The sequence below is a fragment of the Onychostruthus taczanowskii genome, unplaced genomic scaffold (genome assembly GCF_017590055.1).
Source record: "Onychostruthus taczanowskii isolate IOZ18803 unplaced genomic scaffold, ASM1759005v1 scaffold11, whole genome shotgun sequence".
Classification (NCBI taxonomy): Eukaryota; Metazoa; Chordata; class Aves; order Passeriformes; family Passeridae; genus Onychostruthus; species Onychostruthus taczanowskii.
In genome coordinates this window covers 3,891,433-3,913,583 of record NW_024497629.1, presented here as the reverse complement: position 1 = coordinate 3,913,583, position 22,151 = coordinate 3,891,433, and the positions used below count along the sequence as shown (strand labels likewise).

Here is a 22,151-nt window from a genome sequence, read left to right as displayed (position 1 = left end):
GCAGGTGATAGAAATAACTCTCAAACTGGCAGCTCTCCCCACTAACACAGACCTCTGGAATAGTGGAGAAGGCCTCCCTTTTGACATATTTCATCCCATGTTATTATTTGGTAATATGCATCAGATAACAGAAGAATCAGATCGTTGTTACCTTCTTCCTCTTGCAGTTTGTCTTTTTCCACAGAAAGCAGATCTTTTGGCACTTCCTTGTCTGAGCACTGAGTTTTCCTCTTCTTCTTAGGCTACAGTATAGAGGAGATATAGAGCAGAAAGATAAAACCAGTATTTGTTATGTTTCATCCAGAGGAAAGAAAGAGTCAGGGCAGTAGTTGTGAAATGGAGATAACCCATGATACTCAGGGAGAGTAGAGGGTTATTGGAGTCTTTTAAATGTGTGCAAAAGTCTTCCTGAGCAGATTTTATTGCAAATTCTAAATCAATAAATGCTATTGCTTTGGATCTACAAATCTTAATTTATCTGCTACATTAGAAAGTTCACATTTTAATTCAGGTACCCGCTCTATCGTAAGATTTGCATTCATTGTTCCTAAGTTCTAAAGTTCTTCCTCTGAAGGAGGAAAATCTAAAGTATTTACCCCCTTTAAAATCAGGAATGCTATAACCAAGAGTTAGGACCCTGCCAATGCTTAACAAAAAAAACCCCAGCCCACCTTCCCCCCATGGAACAGCCTATTTTTAATGCAGTTTGCACTAATCTGAAAGGGCATAGAAGTAGCTGTTTTCATACAACTTGATGAAACACTAGCGCTAACCCAAAACCATAAATTTTGAATGTTCTAGTTTAAACAGTGTCTCTTGACTTTTCCAAGGTGGGAAACCCCTCCCTCCCAGAAAATATAGCTCCCTGCCCAGGCTCAAGGGCTGCTCCTCACTTAGAATCACAAAATCACAGAATGGTTTGGAAGGGACCTTAAAGACAACCCAGTTCCGATGCCCCTGCCACCTTCCACTGGACCAGGCTGCTCAGAGCCCATCCAGCCCGGCCTAGAACACTTCCAGGGACAGGGCAAACAGCTTCTCTGGGCAACTTGGAACTTGCTGTAAAGCCTTGGAAGCTCTTTAAAGCATTAGCCTCTTACTCCACACCAGTACAAGGGCTCAATGCCCAAGGTAAAACCCTTAAACAGACCCAAGGAAATGTCCCTGTCACAGCTAGAATGGAAATACAGGAGATTCCAGCACCCATTTCTGGGCTTGCATGATGAGACCATCCCCCTTGAGGTGGCAGTGACAAACACTACAGTGTGGTTGTGCCAGAAAATTACATGGTCTTATATTCCTGCATCATCTCTTAAGTGCAGCAGACCAAGGAAGAACAAACTACCTTAAAAAAATGAACATCCTTTAAAAACAACTGTCTCTTGAAAGATAATACATAAACTCTAAAACTCTTGCTGGTACCTTGAGGAGCTTTTTTTCTCTGATGTTGACTGATGTGATAAGATGGCCATTCACTGGAACCTAGGAGGTGGACAATAACAAAATGAATTATAGTACATATACATGTGTGTATGTATAAATATATATAGAAATATATTTATTTCAATACCTTCCTATCATACATATAATAGTCTGAAAGATACAGCTAAGTAACCCCCTGTACAAATCTGGGCTAGAATTTGTGGCCTTGTTCCAACTGGAGTAATTTATTCCAAATTAATTAGTGTATGCTAAGCCTTCATGAATGTAAATCCAGAAACTCTACAAAGATTTATTCCAAAGCAGACATATTTATGGTTTATCATAAGATTTGTCTAGGATCAAAGTTGTTTTTCAAATAGGGTAAGCCTGTCTTAAAGAAACAGCATAGACATGAGAGGGCTTATTTTAATATTCTTATTTTTAATTCTTGTTTACCAGTTGGGGTGGACCTTATGTTCCCTTGCTATCTAACCAACCAAAAGAATAGATTTTATCCTACCTAGATCCAGTAAAGCAAACAATAAATGTTTAAGGACTTTTCAAATTATAGTTTGACTAATATCTCAGCTGTCTCAGAATTCCCTGGGAATTGCCAGCCACCGGCTACAGGGATAGGAGGGTGTAAATCTGCAGCTGAGACAGCAAGGGCTGTGCCAGCAAGGGCCACTGCACACTATGCAGAGCCAGCAGCATCCAGGACAAGGCTGAAGCTCCCTCCACAGGTGCCTCTGTTTCCCCCTGACACACAGGGCAGCTCGATGCTGGATGTATGGCACTTCTTGACTTCTCTGCATTGCTCTCTCTGTGCAATGCAGCTGCTGCTCAGCACTGCCCAGGCTTCCTTCAGCCCATCAGACCTGCTGGGATGCCCAGCTGAACTCACATCTCCCAGAAGGGAGACTGACTCAGGCTGTCACCCTAATCCCTGATCCATCCTCTGCCTCCTCTGCCTGGGGCAAGGGGGTCCCTGGGAGGTGAAGGCAGCCCTGCCTGGAGCAAAATCCTCTCGAGTTCAGGTGCCCAGTCCTCTTGGGGAAGGGAAGGCAGCTGATGCTTCCTCCTCCCTCTCCCCACTCTCACGGGTCATCTCTGTCCCTGAGATGGGGCCATGATTCATTAGCAGCAGATAAAATCCTGTGGGTGACTGCCCACGTCTCTCCCCAGCGGACCCAGGGGGGCTGCAGTCCTTCAGACTCTTAATGGTCATCTCTTTGGTATTTTGAGGATTTTTGAGCTATTTTTCACAAGTCTCAGAAAGGTCTGAAGTGCATGACAGGCACCTGTATGCTGGCAAATGCTTCATCCCTGGAGGTGTTTGCTTGGAATTCTAGACCAGTTCCAAGCCCCTGGTTCACACGGACCCAGCAGGCTGGTGTTCATCCCAACTTCCACAATGATTAGGAGAGGAAGCCCCAAAACTGTGGACTTTGCACACTGATTTGAGGTCTTCCAGTGAAACATCACAGTAGCAGGAGGCAAAACCCTGCCTGTTATATCAGTAATTCCACCAGCTTGACGTTATAAGCTTAAGCCAAAATCTCCTCCATCTCTGCAGCTATCAAATGCAAACAATATAATTGTTTACAATTATGTTATTCTGAACATTAGTAAAATGATTACTTCTCTGTTAAAACCCAGCAACATTTGTTAGTAGCTAGCAAGGCTGTCTTGTTTTTTCCCATGGACACTCTCCTCTAAGCCTCTCGGGTCCATTTACTAGAGGCACTCCATAAATCCCACCACAAAGCAAACAGTTTTCCATCTCCTACTCTGCTCAAGGGAAAAATCCCACTCTACCTGCAGCAGGGAGGGAAGCAGCTTCTCACATAAAATGTGGGATATAAAATACAAAACCATTTGCATTTTATATCCCACATTTGGGTGAAAATTTTGGTGAAAATTTGGGCATCTTGGTGAAAACTTGGGCATTTTGGTGAATATTTGAACTACATAGATGTAGAAAATCTTGAGTTTATATTATTCTTTCTTTCTCAGCATATGTTTCTGTCCATTTAAATGTGTGAAAATACACATAGATCTTGTCTCAGTGGACAACAATTCCTGTGCAATACAGAATCTTGGGGGAATGACTTTCAATTACATGGCAGAGAACTTCAGGAAAACTGAATTTTATTGGATGAATGCAAGAAGAGATGTTTGGGGGAAGCCAAACAACATGTAAGTGGAATATTTCTTCCTGATGTCATCAAACCCTGGTGATTTCCCAGTTTCCCTAATGAAATCTTCACTGTTTTCTAAAAGATTTGCAAATGGACCTCCCAAGTGAAGGCACTTTGAGCAAGACTGCCACCATGGGCACAGAAACAGCAACACCAGCTTAGGAGACAAGGAGGAGGATGCTTTTTTGCAGCCTTCCAGAAACACAGATAAGAGGATAGGACACATCCCACCTCCTGTTAGGCTCCCTTTATATCAAGATGCTTCTGCAAGCACGAGGGACTGCAGGCAGAGCCAAGGAAATGTCAGGATTAAGGACATGAAAGTGCCTTCCTCCCCCCGGCTGGGTAAGCGAGCACAGCCCGAGGCTGCACAGGGCCCTCACACAGGCAAGGAGAATCCAGAAGGAAAACGCTGAGTGCAACGGAGCATCAGGGAAGATGCAAACGATATTGTCTCTGACAGACTTGTCTCAGCTGGGGCAGGATCACGTTCCTGGACCTTTTCTCTGTATAAATGACAGTAAGCAAGGAGCTGGAAAATTGCAGCACTTTGTTTTAGTGCTTCGCCAACCTGACTGCTCTGTACTTTTACCAGACAAGCACAACATTTGCTACTGAAATGATATTTCACCTGCTAGACAAACATCCCCATCTCTCTCCATCACTGACTAGGAGATTAAATATATACTATTGACAGTCATTTACTGCGTCTCAGGGGTCTTCATGATGACTGAGTGGCTATTCAGCCCTAAGTGCCCACCTGGGACTCCTGAACCTTGTTGCATCCTTCCTAATGAACAGCTGAGTGCAAAAAAATACCAAACCTGACCACTGACTGATGCTCAGCAAATGTCCCACCACTGTGGTGATGCTCTTTTTTCAAACCTGAAATATCTCTTGCTTCTCTGCCATCCTTCAGTAATACCAGCAACTCCCTTTCTTTCATCACCAAGAATTTTTACGAGTTCTATTTCCTTTCAGTGGAAATGTATTATGCTAGCCTGACCTTTTGTATTAAATCCTGCTCTCATCCAACCCTTTTTCAGGCAGTAAGCTGGCTGTGTGGCTGAGGAACCCCACCCTACCCTATTCTTTCCTTTTGAAGCCCTTAGGGTAGGGGATTAGTCATGCCTCTTTATCGTGCCATTTGGCCACTATGAAAAGAAAAAAGGAATTTTCATTATTTTATTTCATTTAACCTAATGCAATCATTAAAGAGAAATTAATATTGTCAGGGGAATTTTTTTCTTAATGAAAAATGTAGTTTTGTACAGGGAAAACACATCTAAATCCACCACATTAAATGACTATATTAAGTCTTAAGTGCAATTCCAAATACATGAAATATATGCAGAGAAACAGAATCAGGACTTTTAGTGGAATCAGACTTAGCATATTAATTTCTACTCACATTCTGTGGAACAATAGAAAGATTATTTTTAGTTCATGGCCATTTGGTTCGTGACCCAGTGGAACAGGATTTCCCCCCCACCCCCTGCCTTTTTTTCTCTTTTTATGTAACTTAAGGTTATATTTATGATTATTGTTCTGAAACTAGCAATTTCTGATTCTCTTGAGCTAGTGTTTAATTTATTTTATGCTGTTAATATAGTTCTACATGAAGTCACAAAGAAAGGAGGCAAAGTGATACATCTCCAAGTGCCAAAAAATGCTGGGTTTATAAACCTTGTATTCAAAGCCATAAAGCTGTACACCTAGAGACTTACCTTTATGCATTTCAATAGTTCTGTTAGACTAATAATTTTTATAAAACCCAACATCTTTGTGTCTATCAGATCAGGCTGCCTGCTTTCACATCTCAGTGCCACCAACTGCTTAGAGGAGTAATTAAAAATTGTGTGAATATCAGCTTCAGGTTCACTAACTGCCCTTCGTCCCTCTTGGGAAAGGTGCTTAAAATTGCCTTCCTGAGGAAGGCATGGAAAGGTTTGCCCAGTAGAGGGATACTAGGACAAAATAAACTCAGCCTATGAAACCCAAAGGGTGCTATTATATGCTTCACACATTGGAAATCAGGAAATTAATTTAAGAACATGAATAAAGATTCAGAAAATTGTTCTCAGCTACCACTTTCAGAAAACTCAAATTAAGTGGGTTGGACACTGGAAATGAAAGGAAGCAAAACTACCCCATTCTGGCAGGGGGTCTGTGAACACAAAACCATTTCCAGATTTAAGAAGTACTTCAATTAAATTGTTTCATAGTGCTCAATTCCACTGAAAAAAACTGGAGTTTTTTTCACTTTATGTTACAACACAGAAAAATGTCACGGATGTAGGCCAAAAGGCAATACTGGTATGACAAAAGTAACACCAATATGCACTAAATTAAAATATTAAGGGAGGGGGTGGGAGAAAAGAACAAAAAGAAAAGTGCTTTCTAAGCAGGGAAATAATCTCCCTCAAACATGCTCTGTTACAACTGAACAAGGTATGACTGCACTTTCAGCTTTCTCAGTAGATCTTAAACAAGCTGAAAAGTGAGCAGAAGTCTTCATCCCTCTCAGCATCCTCTGGTAGATCCGGTCCTTGCTCCCTACACTCCATGTTCTGAGTCAGATTATTTGCAGCACCACTTGCAGCTCACTTCTGGCTCTCTGCAGATGGGTTCTTGTCTCTCTCCTGGGGCTGGGCCACAGGGAGAGCAAACCCAAGGGCTGCTGCTGCTGCTGCAGCCAGACGGGGCTCGTGTTCCTCCATCCACAGACAGCGAGACAAACGGCTTGGGAAACAAAGCAGTGCTGGGTTTCATTAACCCTGGTTCATAACTGGAAGCAGACATCCTGGCCAGTCTGGCTTTGCCACATGGTCTTGTCCTGATGATGGACTTTGCTCTGGGAGACCTGTTCCCTAAACCAGTGAGAACCAGGTGAATGGGAAAAGACAAGCCTGCATTTGTGAGGGGAGAAGGGATGGACTTTAGGCAGAGGCAGAGGCCATCAGAGAAACAAGAAAGTACCAGCTTCAAAGAAAATCACTCATTCAGCTCTAACAGCTAGAGAAAGGATAACACAATGGCAATTTCTGCTCAGGTAGAAATGGAAAGCCAAAAAAATGTTGTTTTTGTTAGCAAAGGAAACTGAGTGGCTCTCCATGCATGGCAGAAGGACGCAAAGGACCTTCTTTGGGACATGGCTACTCACAACAGTACAGAGACATATCTGCAAAGGGGAGGGAAAAGAGAGCAGAGTTTTTGATCAATACTGTAAGTACTAATAATCTTATTGTTAATAGCTGTTATTGGTATGTGGTAACACAAAGTTTTCCCTGGCAAAATCACTTCAGACAAATGTGTTCCCAGTAGGAAAGAAGAGTCTGTTGGAAAGGAAAATTACAAGGGAAACACATGCAATGAACAGACAGAATTATACAGAACTACACACTAGAAATATGTGAAATGTTTCCTTTCCTTTATGGCACCTAATGTAGAAAAGAAAGGGACAGTTCTCCCATCAAATGGATGCTCCAAGAACCTTGTGGAAAAGGATCTGGGCAATCAGCACAGAAAACCTGTTTGTCTGCACATATTCCCAGGGATGAAGCTGTCCATAGGGATCCCTCAGGCACAAACACAGTTGATAACAAGGAGTGGGAGACGGGTTTGCCATATGTAGCCATTCTTATCCAAAAGCAGCTGCACAAGAAGATTTAGGGAAACATCCTTAAGATGGTGCTGCCTGCATTACACCTCCTCCAGCTGGCCAGCCTTCCCTGGACACGTGAGAAGCCACGCAGCAGCCATAAACACAATTCACACCTGACACATACCTACCTCAGTTCAGCTGCTCTCATCATCAGGGCAAAAAAACATATCTGGGGAAAGATTTTCTGCAGCATGAGTAGATTAAAACTACTGTTGTGAGGAGGGATGAAGAAATCAGTTTCCTGGGATCTTCTATTCTGATTAATTAGAGCACCATCTCAACAAGGGATAAAGGCTCCATTTTAAGGAGGCAATTACCAGACTCCAACACCTTCCAGGATACTTTAAAAATCAATTCTCATCCAAGATAGCAGTATAAAAATATTTGTGCAACTGTGTTGCATTGGCATGAAAAATACTGTGCAACCTGAAAAGGTAAAAGAAAACATCTATTTGCGAAACTCTGGAGCTGAAGGGATGGATATGTAGTTCTGGTACTGTTAAGCAATCCTTCAAGAAGCAAAAATTATCTCTAGCTTACAAAGACACTTCAGAAAAGCAGAAAGCTTTATTTTGGAATGTGTCAGCACATATTTTTAGAAGCTGCTTAAGGAAGATTATGTCACTGCATTTGTAAAAAATGCTCTTCTTTGCAACTGACCAATTTGCAGAACAGCCCAAGAACTCTGATTAAACACAAACCCCCAACTCAACAACTGCCACTCAGATCTATTGGCTTCCAGCAAGTCTCATTAGCAATTTCACAAAATTAGGGAAAAGGCAATTCTGAAAAAGACTAAACATACTCAGCATAATTTCTAGACCTTTTTTTTTTTTTTTTGTGTGTATGGCTTTGTGACAACAGCCAGAATGTAACTTTTTGTTCTATGCATAATGAGATCACATTCAAAGTGTGCTTGTATGACTGTGTGGAGGCCATGTATCTATTGGAACAAAGTGGTGGGTGAGAGGCTGGACATGACACAGCCATGTGCTCTCAGAGCCCAGAAAGCCAAATGTGTCCTGGGCTGCACCCAAAGCACCAGGGGAGGGGGGATTCTGCCCCTCTGCTCTGCCCTGGTGAGACCCCACCTGCAGGGCTGCATCCAGCCCTGGGTCCCAGCACAGGAAGGACATGGACCTGTTGGAGCGAGTTCAGAGGAGGCCACCAAATTGATCAGAGGGACAGAGAACCTCTGCTATGACGAAAGTCTGAGAGAACTAGGGTTGTTCAGCGTGCAAAAGAGACTTCAGGGTGATTGTTCTGGTTCTGGACAGGACAGGGTTAAATTTTTTTTTTTGCAGAAACTGTTAGGGGTGTAGCCAGGACCCAGAGCTTATTCTATCCCACCTTACAGACATTACTAGGAGTGTCAGGGGAAGGGATTCTCTTTTGGAGAGAAAGGGTTCCTGCCAGTATGGTATTGTCTATTGTCAAGGGGTTTCTGCGTAAATCATTCCTTTTCTTGTACCCTCTGTCATTAGTATTACTCCTGTTCCTGTTCGTTTTCTTATCTCATTGCTGTTTCCATTAAACTGATGTTATCTCAGTTTATGATCTTTACCTTTTGTGCCTCCAAGACTCAAGTCCATCCCACTGTAGGTGGGAGGGGAAAATCTGCAGAGCAGGAGGTTTTGGGGAATCTTGGTGGGCACACTAAATTGGGGACTACCATTCTAAACCATGACAGTGATCCAACTGAGGCCTTCCCCTACCTGAAGGGAACTTCAAGGGAAGATAGGTCAAAACAATTTATAAGAGCATGTAGTTAGAGGACAAGGGGGAATGAGTTCAAATTGAAAGAGAGGAGGTTTAGATTAGATATCAGGAAGAAGTTCTTTACCATGAGAGTGGTGAGGCACTGGAATGGATTGCCCAGGCAAGTGGTGGGTGCTCCATCCCTGGAGGTATTCAAGGACAAACTGGATGCAGCTCTGAGCAACCTGATCTAGTGAAAGGTGTTCCTGCCCACAGCAAGGGAGCTGGAACCGGATGATCTTCAAGGTCCCCTTCATGCCAAACCATTCCATGATTCTATGAAAGTTTGTTCAAGAGACTGATCTCACAAGCCACTCAGTCTGGGTCTAACTGGGCACCGTGGCTCCTGGACAGTGTCTGCCTGCCTACTGCTATGGGGAGTAGGGACACACAAGGGGAAGAAGATCAGTCCTACATCATCCTGCAGCCAAGTAAGAGCAGGTTTCATGGGAAGGCAACCTGACAGCCCACCCCTGGGGCAGCAACTGGGAATTACTGGCAAACATGCATTCCCAAACTGAAAAAATAATTAACCACCTAGGTTCTTTTAATTAAGATCTTGACTTACCCACCACTCCAGGATATGCAGATGTTTGGCGGCTGGGATCTATCACCACACCTAAGCACTGCAGGCAATTTGTGTCTTGTTTTTTTCATATCTCAACAGGCAGCAGAGAGGGGGTCCCTTCCTGTAATACCTGCACACCCCATCTTATCACACTGGCCATGTGTATGAATGGGAGACTTTGTTATTAATGACACCTCTGCTGCTCTTTGGTGGAGATTTTCATACGCAAATTTCAGCATATCAAAGGTGTTTGGCTCTTCTGGCATGCTCCCATCAGCTAAGTGCCAAAGCAGGGCAGCATTTTACACTTAAGTAAGGAGATACAGTTTTTTGCCTCAAGGATATGTTCCAAAGACGAAGAGAACCTGATGGGAAATGACAAGGAGCAGTGGAGAAGGCACATGGGGAAAAGAAAACAAAAGAGACAAACAGAGAAAGGAGAGGGCATGGCACTGTCATGGGAGGACAAGCCTTCGTTTTTCATTTCAGCATGCAAGACATTTTCTCTGGGTTATCTATCTTCAGGATCTTTTAAGTTATTTTTCTTGATCATCCTCTTCTCATCCTCCAGCTCCTCAGGACCATGTTTTCTGTACTCTGCACAATAATCAGTGGGTCTCATACACAAGATGACACTACTGTGTAAATGCAACTGCTAGAGCCCAGTCCCTAGAGAGTAGGAATTGCTCAGCACTGGAAAGATTAATGGCAGAAACTGCACATGACTGTAAACAAATTTATCCCTTCAGTTTATCCCTCCTCTTCTTTGCTTTCTGTTACTTAGGCCTGTGAGATGCAGCATCTCTGACTAGAAGATATCTATTCAAATCAATGCCATAAGCTTGAACTAATAACCCTGCCACCATCACAGCACCTGGACTGTCTCTGACACATTTCTGTTCATGAAGAACAAAACCACTTACTTTATAGAACTCATTTAAAAAAAATTTTTTTTTGTCTTTCTCAAAAATGAGACCTAGGAGATAATAGTAATAGATTAAACAATAAAGTGGGTGTCTCCCCTTGCTGCCCCACACTGCCTCCAGTATTGGTGGCTCTGGAAATTTTTCAGTCACTCTGCAGGCAAGTCAAGTTATCTAGTATCAATGATTATAAAGGTATACTAAAATTCTTACTGAAATCCTTCTTCACCCCTTGACACTGGCAGCTCTCTTCAGATTGCTTTTGGATTTAATTCTTCTTTACTAATTCAGGGGTATTTGTGCTGCCAGGTCAAGATCCTGCTCTGACTGATGAAAGAAAAAATGCCCTAAAATGGAATAGTTTATTAAAAGGTAACTATAATCCAACTAAAAGCTAAAGCTTCCACAACAAAATAACAAATGCTTAAAAACGAGTGTTACAATGGAAAGCCTGACACATTTTTGTTCCTGAGGAACAAACCCACTTATTTTATAGCACACTTAAAAAAATCCTGCAAATTCATTTTGTTTGTCTTGCTCAGAAATGAGACCTAGAAGACAACAGTAACAGACTAAAATGTTTAAAAAAAGCTTGATGTACTAATTTTAAGTACGTACTTATGTTTGGTAAATTATTCTGAGCGCTTTAGTTTCCATATTGCAGTGGCTTGGTGAAATTGTTTTCTGTAATTTACACTGAGATTTTCTGCTACAGACAGCTTACAGTGTGTCAAAGGAACAGTCATGACAATGTCATACAGAAACTTCAACACTGCATCAAATCTAACTCACAGCATATATTCAACAGGGTGGCCATGGTCATCAGCTCACAGCCAGGTATTCACGCAGGAGCAACAGAGCTTTGATTTGGAGTAAATACACATAATTAGCACATTGTATTAACACTGTACTATGGATACTATTCTTGTATATCCCTTCTTAATATGATGGACAATATGATGGACATTAACTGGAGTTTTCATAATGCCCTGCAAAGAGGATCAATCTCAGATGGAGTTATGCTGTCACAGAACGGCGGATGAAAGGCCAGTGACAGCAAGCCCCAGCCAGGTGTTTGGGCTGCCTTGCACTGTCATCTTGATGCCACCACAGCGTTCAGCGGGGAATGCTGAGCCCCTTACCCCTAAATCACACCGAGAGGTTCGGGACAGGACGGGATGAGATGGGATGAGACAGGGTGAGATGGGATGAGAAGGGGTGAGATGGGATGGCAGCAGCCCGGTGGGGCCGGACGCAGGGGATGCAGGACAGTTCTCTGCCCTGAAAAGGTGCGGGGGAGGAAATACAGAAGGATGCTAGTCCCGTCCTGTGGAGCGGGCCAGGCGCGACCCCCACTAACCTTACCTGCGCCGTGCGCCTTTGTTCCTCCGGATGCCGCGCCGGCAGCGCCCCGGCCGCCCGGCCGCCGGCCCCCGCGGGGCCATCCTCCTCCTCCTCCTCCCGGGGGGCGCGGACACGTCGGTGCTTACGGGAGCTCGTGGCGAAGGGCGGGTGCGCCGCGCGGGGGGCGGGAGTGGGACCCCGGGCGCGGCCGATCGCTGGTGCGGGGGGAGGAAGGGGTTAACGCACGGATTGGGTCTCCCCTGTGGAAGGATGAGATGAAAGGTGAAGGCGATGCGATTCGAGGCGGCAGCGTTGGTTTGAGAGCAGATGTTTTGCCGAGGACTGGGGTATGCAGGGATGCTCACGAGTGATGCTTTTCTACAAAATTCCCCAGTCTAGACGGAGCAGTGTTTAGGGATGTACTTCTGTTGTCAGGCAGCGCTACAAACACGTCGTTATCGAGCACCATCGCTGTGATGATGACAGGCGCTGCCATGTAACGCGGGATGCGCTCTCATCTCGGGCTGATCGCCGACAAACAGCATTTTACCGCCGCCAGCGGAGCGCGGAGCAGAGCGCCTCGAACCACAGAGCTCTGCCGTGCTGGATGGAAAATTTCTTCAGCCACCTGATGAATAAGTGCAGATGGTGCTCTCAGAAAGTCTTTTTTCAAAGTCATCGAGTTTCTTTTAAAGTGGAAAGCTGAGTTTTACCTTGGTCAATCTAGAAAGACAACCCCTGAGCAATAAATAAACATTGAATAGTAGTGAAGGGAAGGAGTGAGATCCTTGTTCTCTCAGCATGGTTGTGTCTTGCACCTGGCACAAACACAGTGGGACTTACCAGGGGCCATAACTACCAAAAAACCAACAACAATAACAACAAAAAAGCTTATTTAACTAAAACAGCATAAAAAGTCATGTTTGTAGTAAATCCAGTGCAGAGAAAAGGCTGGTAAGGGAATGGCTTTTATCTGTCATTGTTTATTTCACACCCAGCAGGGGTTGCTCTCTCTTGAGTGTGGATCCAAGTGCTGGAGCTCAAACTCAAACCCACTGAAAATATAGCAATGGGGAAGGCTCATTATCCATCCTTCCTAATTATGAATAAAATTACATGCTGAATGGCCTTATGGGGAGAAGAAGGTTTTGGGAGGGAGAGAGAAATGCTAAATATAGAGCAGGGAGCTGTGGGGGTATGGTGGTCCTTCAAATACTGTTGTTGGGATAGGAAGCTTCTGCTTAAACATGGATCACACAAGTTACCATTTTTTGTCTGTATCTCACACTGCCTATCTTCTAAATTTCAGCACTGAATAATCTTGTGGTTTAAAACCTCAGGAATGTGAGTGTTTCTATTCCTAGGCCTGATACTGATGTCTTGTGAGAATATGTCTATCTTGCACCCATCTGGAGCCCTGAGCTGATAACTGAGTTGTCATGTGCAAATGTCAGAGAGAGGGGGACTTCCTCCACAGTTAAAAATCACAGTTATGTGGTTAGTTTAGGTACTTGCAATTTTTTTCTTATCTGATTTTTATTTTTTACCCTTCTTTATTTCTCTGTTTGTAAAATGAAGGCACATCTCTTCAGGTCTGAGCTGTTAAAATGCAAACAATCTATATCTCAGCTCATACATAAATTCACTACTTTCAGCTCATCTAAATTAGTTTGTTTTTCTTTTCCTGGGGAAACATAAGCTGAAAGACATTTCAGGAGTCAGCATTGCTTAATTGAGTATGAGATTACTGCTTTGCACCATTCCTTTCTATTTCTTTTTTTTTTTTCTTCAATAGAGGCAATTACTATGGCTGGCCTCTAACGGCATTATTTAAAAAGATAAACATCATCATATTAGACCTTTTTTTTTTCCCTGGTATTATTACAGGCTCATTTGACAGCATATCTCTTACATTATTGCTCTATGAAAATAGCACAAATTATTATCGTATCATGTTATATGGAAAGACTGAAATTTTATTGCAAACATGAGGAGATACTTGTCCATTTATGTGTGACATGAGCTAATTGCAAATGTCAGATGGGGAATTGCTCTCCCTTCATACCTGGACAGAAAGTCCAATAATTGGGAGCTGGAACCACCTCTCTGTCAATGTGGTGGATTTCCACTGACAAAATACTGCAGACATTAATGCCTGATGGGCCCTGGTCAAACCTGTCTGCTTCTGTGCAAAGTTTGTCATTCAGGCTGCTGAAATTATGAAGGTAGGCTTTGGGAAGTTTTCTGGAGAATATAAGATCCAGTCTTGTTAATGTTTAATTATTTCATAAAAGCCGTTTGATTTGACAAAATCATATGGCAACTGAAAAAAAAAGGCAAAAAGCTTGGTTTGGGCAGTTTTCATGGTAAAGGCAAAGCAGAGTTTTCTAGCTGAAATTTTTATTTCAATTTTCTATTGAATCATTAAAAATGAAATTTGCTAAAAAAGGAAGGAATTAAATTATTTTTAATAACATTTCCCTGAAATTATAAGGTTCTGACCTGATGTATTAACAGTAGACTTAAGGATTCTCCCACAAAAGCCAAGAGAAATGCCCTTCCCTGACACTGCTCATGTTTAATCAACAGCGATAAACATGATAGAAAAATCAGTGATTTCAAACAAGACAGAGATATAGAGAGGAAGCTTTTAAACTGCCCCAGTAAAACCATCTTTTGAGGTCCCATCAAGACCACTTTTTGAGGGGCAGTGAGAAGACCTCTTTAATCAGACTCCCTAACAATGAGGAGTTCAGCAAGCTGCATCTGGAAGAGGGCAGGGAGTTTTGTTTCCAAGCAGCTGCTCAGAAATCCCTGTGTCAGAGCAGGAGCTGTGCCTTCCCTTGGAGGAGCCCTTGGTGCTGACCAGGCTGTTCAGAACAGACCTCCTCGGAGGATCACAAGGCTTTGCCTTCCCCTCTCTGAGCCTGGGGGATTTGGGGTAACTGGGTGGAAAACTGGGGATTTGCACCCGTTTAAGTGCCATGGAGCAGTCCCTGTGTTTCTGAGCCCACAGCTGGGAGAGGTTTCGGGGCAGATGTGGGCAGGAGGGTGTTTGGACGTGGCCGAGATCAAAGCACAGGTCTCTGTTTCAGGCATTTGTGGGCAATGAGACCCTGAGTGAGGATGTGTCCCCCAGCAAGCTCCTGCTGCAGGCCCTGCTGTGGGCTGGGACCCTCCTGCTCTGCTGCAATGAAGATGTGCTCAGGCTGAGATGGTCTCACAACCTGCTTGTTTACAGGCTTGAAGGGACATTTGCACCAAGTCCTGAGGTTCATCTGCTCATGTGCAGGACATGTATTCATCACATATTTGTGTAATTTGCAAACTTCTCCCATTTTTCCTCCTGTGTGAAGCCCTGGTGCAGCAGTGACTTTCCATGGACATGGCTAAAGCTGATGAAGCACTGAGCTTGCCTAGCCTGTTGATGAGGAAACTGAGGAAGGTGGTAGCTGCACGCCTGGCAGCAGCGTGACAATGACCAGTAATGAGAGAGGAGTGCTCCATCTGCTCAGACTGTTCAGCTCTTTTGCACAGCTGCCCACGTGGCCAGGTATTTGGTATTAAATAAGATGATTAATTCCTTGACAAGTTCGTATCTGGCCTTGCAGTCTGGCATTTCCTTTCGGCATCTGTGGCTGCTTTGAGGAATGCAGCTTTATGGAATTTTACTAATTATCTAATAGCTTTTCAATCTCTTGTTTCAGTACAGGGAACTGCTGTTAATTAATTGCAGATCTTCAGCATACCATTCTTAACTGATTCCCCTAGTAAATATGTTTAACACTTGCCTTGGTTTCCTGTACATGATTCATTCAGTTGGTAAGTGATCCATCTTTGTTTGCTGTCAAAGTCTTTGAGTTGGAAGAAGACTTTAATCATGTTACTTGGCTTTCCTGAATAGAGAGAAGCAATGGAGTAAAAAAAGCACGCAATGGTAACACAGTCAAAGACCACGGCCTGGGTTTCTTTCACCAATAAAAAAGTTGTGTAAGCTTCAATTTCCCTTTCATTTTCATAAAGAGCATACTGGAAACATCTATTCAGCCAAAGACATGAAACTAAAACAAAGAAACAAAAAACATCTTGAAAGGAGGAAAGAAGGCACTTTCCCAGCTTATGCATTAATTAAGACCAGTCAAAGAAAACGGCTTCAAAGGAAGGAGGAAGCCAGTGGTAAGCACGGCTGCAATGCTTTTAATGGGCTATAGCAATGACATGCATGGCAGGCAGAGCCAGAGCAGGCATCAATGCAGCAGTGGCAGTTCAAAGGCGACAGAGAAAATGTTGGAGGCAGAACTGAAGTTGCTGAATAGTAAAATTGTTTCACTAGCAGATTTGTCAGCCACACTGTGGGACAAAGGAACTTGTTTAGCAGAACACATCATCTTGAGAACCGTAAACACTGCTGGTTTAAAGATAAAATCAAAGGCCTTGAGAGCAAAGCAGAAATAGACATAAAAGTATGCATAACTGGCTTTCCTGGAGGTGAAGAGGTTTGCATCCCTGTCAAACTATTCAGAAAGAAGCTGTTAAGTGCCCCAGGTCACTCGCACCCTTAGCACCCATTCTTCCCCTGGGTGGAAGCCAGAGCTGCATGAATATACAGCAGGATTGGTAGGTTTTTGCACATCTCCCCAGTGGTGATCTGGGAGTCTGGCAGGAAAATTTATTCCCCCCTACAAAAAAAAAAAAAAAAAAAAAAAAAAAAAAAAAAAAAAAAAAAAAAAAGCACTGAATGCAACTTACAACCTACTATTATAAATATTTTATACAAGTAATAAATGTATTTGTTTAGCAGAAAAAGATCTTTATTATGTTATTTCCATGCATATTTATTCTCAGTGCTTTTCAGCCTGTGTCCCACATCCAGCTGTCTGGGAAACCAGCTGGTAATTTGCTGTTTCTTTTGACAAACACTTCAAGCTCATGCTTTAAAGACTTCCTAGGTCCCTTCATCAGCAACCAGCAGCACATGTGCAATTTTACAGGAACATGATGTCTACAGAGAAGTCTCCAAATTAAGATGTCTCTCCTTGTTTTAATCCAAACTGGCACACGACACAGTGAGCATGCAGTAAATGAGTGATGACACACAGTTTATTGCTATCAAAATCAGCATTCTGAGAGATGCAGCTGACACACTGGAGGGAGGGCATCACTTCCCTCAGGAAGGTTTTAGTGTCAAAAATGTCTGAATACACATCCACTGGTAAAAGTGTGGCTACTCTGCAGTGTTCAGGCAGTTTCACATTCTCATGAGATCTGGGTATCAAAGGCATGGCTGTCCCTAAGATGTGCTCAGATAAGCTTCTCATCTGAAGAGGATCTTCCACTTTGATCTGGAGATGTAGGGGTCTGAAAAATGTACCACATCCACCACATCCTCCATGGTTTCTTCTCATGTTTAGTCATCCTCCATGTGAAAAGAACCTACATCTTGTTGCTAATTTAATGTTATCTAGCTCTGGTTTCCCACCACTGATTTCTGGGACTTGCTCTGACAGCGATATCATTCTCTTGTTCCTCCTAAGAAAGTGCTTCAGTGTCACATGTACGTTACCTCTTAGACTCACTTCTGATAAATAAAAGACACTAAAACTGTATTTCTCACCAAAAGGCATTTCCAACAGGTCTCATGTTGGTTTTGGAGTCTCTTATTTGGCACATCCATCAACGTCCTTTTTCTTATTGTCTTATGGAGAGGTAACATTCAGCCTTTGTAACCTATTAACTTGATCCTAGACACATGTGTGGGATCATTTTAGCTCTTTTCCTCATCAACATATGAGGGGCACCACTGGAGCTGACTCCTCATGCTTTTTCTGCTTCCTAGCCAGTTTACTAATTTCCATTAAATAAAATGTTCCTTCAAAGGAGGAGTCACAGGGAAGGCTGAGCCTCCTCCTTGGCTGGCAGCTGCGTCTGGTTCCAGTGCACATGGGTTTGCTCTAACAAGGGCTCTGTCCCGTGAGCAGCCAGGCCACAGGGCTACAGTAATCACGAAGAAAATTCTCAGTCTGGGTTTTTAGCAGAAATCTCTATTAGCAACTAAGTCCTAAGGTTTTTCAAGCTACCATTTTGTCTGAATCCCAAGACTGTGTCCCTGAGTTGTGCCCCAAGGATCCAGACAATCAGGATTTGTTGGGGTTGTTGCTCTTCTGCTCAGCCTACACAAAAAACCCTCAGCCACTTGGGATGAACTCCACATTTGTCGTCTCCTTCCACAACCCAGGGTGCCAAGATTTCACCATAAGGCATGTGACAATGAAATAAATGACACCAATGGTTTCTCTTTTTATAATTGCCATGGCAACTATATTGTAACTTTTCTGATAACATTTCATTTCTGGGGCTGTATCTCTCACAACATGGCATAATTTAGCACTCAGAGCCATCCCACCAGCCTGCCAGTCACACCATAACAGCAACATGTTGTTGCAGCAGTGCTACTGGAGACTCCCATGCACAGGGTTACTTGTTTTTCCAGATTTCTTCCCAAATAATGCAGCATTTTAGAAGGGAAGGCTGCATATTTGGTAGCTGTTTTTCAGAAGGGAGTACCTTGCAATTTTCTGAGTGTTTGTAGGAGTGTGTGCTTAAGGTAACTTCAAGTCCTTTAGCAGTTCCTTACACTTCATATTCCTTTCATGTAATGTTGTTCTAAATTTAGTATATTGACCTTATGTGTATGAGACATCTCCAGAGATGAGATGCGTCTTTTCTCAGCCTCCAAAAACTGTACTGCCTGCAGCTTACCGTGGTCATTAGACACCATGCAACACATGCTATTCAAACATGCAAACCAGGAAAATAAGATCTGTTTACCTGGCATGGATCAGAGGCAGTCCTATTTTCAAATCCACCTCGGGAATGTGGGAAGCAAAGTGTCTCAGGAGGCAATCCAGGCTGGACAATGTAGGCAGTCATACCAAGGCTTAGTTTCTTTATCCAAGTGGTGCTGCTGCTGGGCAGAGCTGTGCTGGCCTGGGGACAGGCAGGAGAGGGCAGCTGAGGCAGGAGCAGGTGGCTCCATGCCCAGCTCCATCTGCCGGGTCTGACCAGTGATGGCTGGATCCCATGGCCTCCCTCCAGAAGGAGCTCATTTCCCTTCATGTCCCGCTCTCACCCAAGCCCTCTTGGTCAAAAACTCACAGCTACTTTTGCCTCCTGCTTTCACCCCTCCTGTTTCATTTGCAGTCCTGCTTCTGGCCCAAGGCTCGCTCTGAAACCTCCTGAAGCCAGGAAAGCTGGGAAAGGTCTTCAGCACCTTGACCTCTGTACAGCACTCCTCTAATTAGCCTCAGGCTGCAGGCAGTATTGGGAGAAGGCAGCTCCCATTTGAAAAGGGCTTGGTGTGGATGGTATGTCCTGTGGGAAAAATTCACATCCTGGAAGGAAATACTGGCCATCATTATGTCAAGGGTCTCTGCTGACACTTCATCATGTTTCTATCTGAAATTGAATCATTTGCTGTTATAAACAAATTATAAGATGATTAAATGAAGCAGAGGAGGAACACCAATATAAGCCACACTCTCAGTCTGAAAAAGGGATTTTCTACTTGTGTTCCTGGTATTTTCCATTTTATTTCTCAACTAGAAAACAAACCATGGTTTACATGACCTTTGGGGGCCATGTTCACTTCCCAGCTCTGCTGGGTAACACTGGCCAAGTTATTTCAACTCAGCAGCTAATGGCTTTGCTTTCACATCTTTTATCTGCTTGTATTCTCAGATCAGCATTCCCCAAACTCTACCAGCCTATGGTCTGCACAAAGCAACACCAGCCCTTGCTCTCCCTGTGAGCCTCAGTTCTAACTTCAGAATGTGCTGTGCCTGTGAGTAGCACTGGGGCAGGCTGCACGAGCCATGGACTGGTGTGGCCAGCAGGGTCAGCTGGTGTGGCCGGGGCGTGACATTTTGGTGCAGGAACTGTTGATGGTAGGATGGACACCTAAAGCCTTGGGGACAGGTACTTGGAGGAGGACTGGTGTCATGCCAGCTGCGAGTATTAATGATGCTTGTTGATCTGCGAGTTCTTCATGCTGCTGAGAGAAAAACAAGCCTTAAAAACTGCCTAAATCCTAAAGCAGAACAGGGTTTAAAGGTGTATGCCTCAGGATTTCTAAGGAGCTTATTGTGTGGTATGCTGGCCATTCTCAGTTTGATCCCTAGGCATACATATGCCCCTCATTAGACAGGTGCCAAAGGTGCCAGGTCCTATAGCTCTCAGTAACAGAATCCTATTAACTGCTCACATAATGCTGCATGTAAAATGTAGGCATTTCCTTCTCTAATAGTGTCAGCAGGTAGGCATGTTGGTGATGTGAGGCAGTCAGATGTAGTTATAACAGGAAGCAGAGTTGGATTAAGACGTTCCAAGTCAGTTGTGTCTCTCAAAATGTGATATTGTTCCCTTGGAGAGCTTATCCCTATACCAACTGCCTCATTTTTTGAGCTGCCATAGACAGGCATGGAGCACAGCATGCCTCTTCTGCAGCAACTGCCAGGAAAATGCCCCGGGTTGAAATGTTAAGCTCCAAAATACATTTGGGAATATTTCCCTGCCAGTCTTTCCTGGTAGATCTTTGAGCTCAGAAATGCTTCTGCAGAGGATGTGGGTTACCCCTGTGAGGAATCTGAGTACCCAGTGCACAGTCATTTTCAGTTTTCCCAAAGCGGTATCACTTTCATGTTGGCAGATAGGAGATGCTTGTGGTTAAGAGTGCAATCCAGTTTCAGTAGCAGAATAATATCTCTGTTGTTCAGTCTAGTTTTTAATAGCTCTGTGATCCCACAAGCATATAAACAATGGGAACTAAAGTATAAGATTAAGAAGATGAAATTGCCCATTCCTTAGTTGCCTGTGCACCTTCTCTGTTCGTGGAACTGAAGAGCAGAAGGAGATTCTATTTCCTGCTAAAATTTAATATTGTGGAATAGGACTCTGCATCCCATGTGTGTCATACCACCTTTGATACTTCTGAGCAGGAGGGAAAAATAGAAGCCCTTACATGTCTGTGCCAAAGCAGAGTCCTTCAAAGCAGTGAAATAAATTATCCTGGGATGGTTGAAGCCTCTGACAGGGATGGCAGTCACTCTACAACGTGTCCCCCACCTGCCACTAATCACAGTCGTGTGTGGCCAGGCCGTCGGAGCTGACTACTGCAGACTCTGTGGACCCAGGGAAATCTGCAATTCCAACAGCAGATGGCACAGTCCTAAAACTAAAATCAGCTTGCAAGGGGAAATGCTGCCTGGGCTGTGATTCTGAGCGTTCCTTCAAGGGGATCCTGTGGATTTGTCAGCCTAAAGCATACTGGTTTTGAAAAGAGTGTGTTTTCTCTTTAGGAGAAATAATTATAAAGAAACTGCATATATGAGACAATCTGATAGCAGTGGAGTTTGGTTTAAGATCCTCAAGTACAGCTGACAGCTTAAGTGTAAGTATGAGCTTTTTGTATCCATGCCTGATAAATCACTCTTTTGATCATCCTTGTATGATCTAGAAACCATTTACAGTGGTCATGGATACAAAGAAATTCTATTTACTGGAAAGAAAGTGAAACCCGAGAATGATTTAATTGAACAGTAATGTCTGAAATTTGCTTTTATGTGGACATAATCCTTTTGGGATTCTTAACCATCATCCAGAAACTTACCAAATTAGGCACAAAAAATATCTTCTGTTACGTTTGGAATTTCATGAACTAACTGAGATATGGGTACATCAACCCCATAATCCCCAGCCCTCCACATGTGAGGAAAGCAGTGCAGCAGACCTGGCACTTTGGTTCCATCAGCAATTAGCTTTTGGACAGGCAAATACATTTAGCTTGGCACTTTTTCTACTAACTTACAGAATAAAACCTAGAGGTCTTCCTCCAAAAGGCAATATGATAAGCCTGGATGTATAATACTGGAAAACCATTTCATGATGTTGAAGGAATTAAGAAACTAATCCATCCATTTGATGCACTAAGGAATTGCTAGAGGAATTGTCTAGTGGTTATAGCAGGAAACTGTGAGTCAAGGCATCTGTTCCCCCCTTTGTCAGTGAATCATTTCCTCTTCTTTGGTCCCACAAAACACCCAGACAGAATCTGTCCCCAAGTGAAATACACCCTTTACTAGATCTGGTCCCCACACAGCTCCCAGGCTTGTGGTAGAAGCTTTCACCTTAGAGTCAGAAAGATGTCAGAATAGAAAGATGTCTTGTAGTCCTGTATACGAATTTTCCCTCTGCAGGAGGAGCAGAGGGAAAATTCA

At 43.4% G+C, this 22,151-nt stretch overlaps 1 protein-coding gene across 1 annotated transcript in view; it reads right to left on the bottom strand.

Annotated features, from left to right (window-relative positions):
* Positions 1–12,376, bottom strand: part of LOC121344249 (protein LYRIC-like) — a 31,237-nt gene extending 18,861 nt beyond the window's left edge. The window contains exons 1-4 of the mRNA XM_041420037.1: positions 12,304–12,376; positions 11,902–12,095; positions 1,423–1,482; positions 152–242 (exon numbers count right to left, since the gene is read on the bottom strand). Of these exons, the coding sequence (XP_041275971.1) occupies positions 152–242; positions 1,423–1,482; positions 11,902–12,095; positions 12,304–12,376 (418 nt within the window). The remainder of the gene's footprint in view (positions 1–151; positions 243–1,422; positions 1,483–11,901; positions 12,096–12,303) is intronic.
* Positions 12,377–22,151: the final 9,775 nt, after the last annotated feature.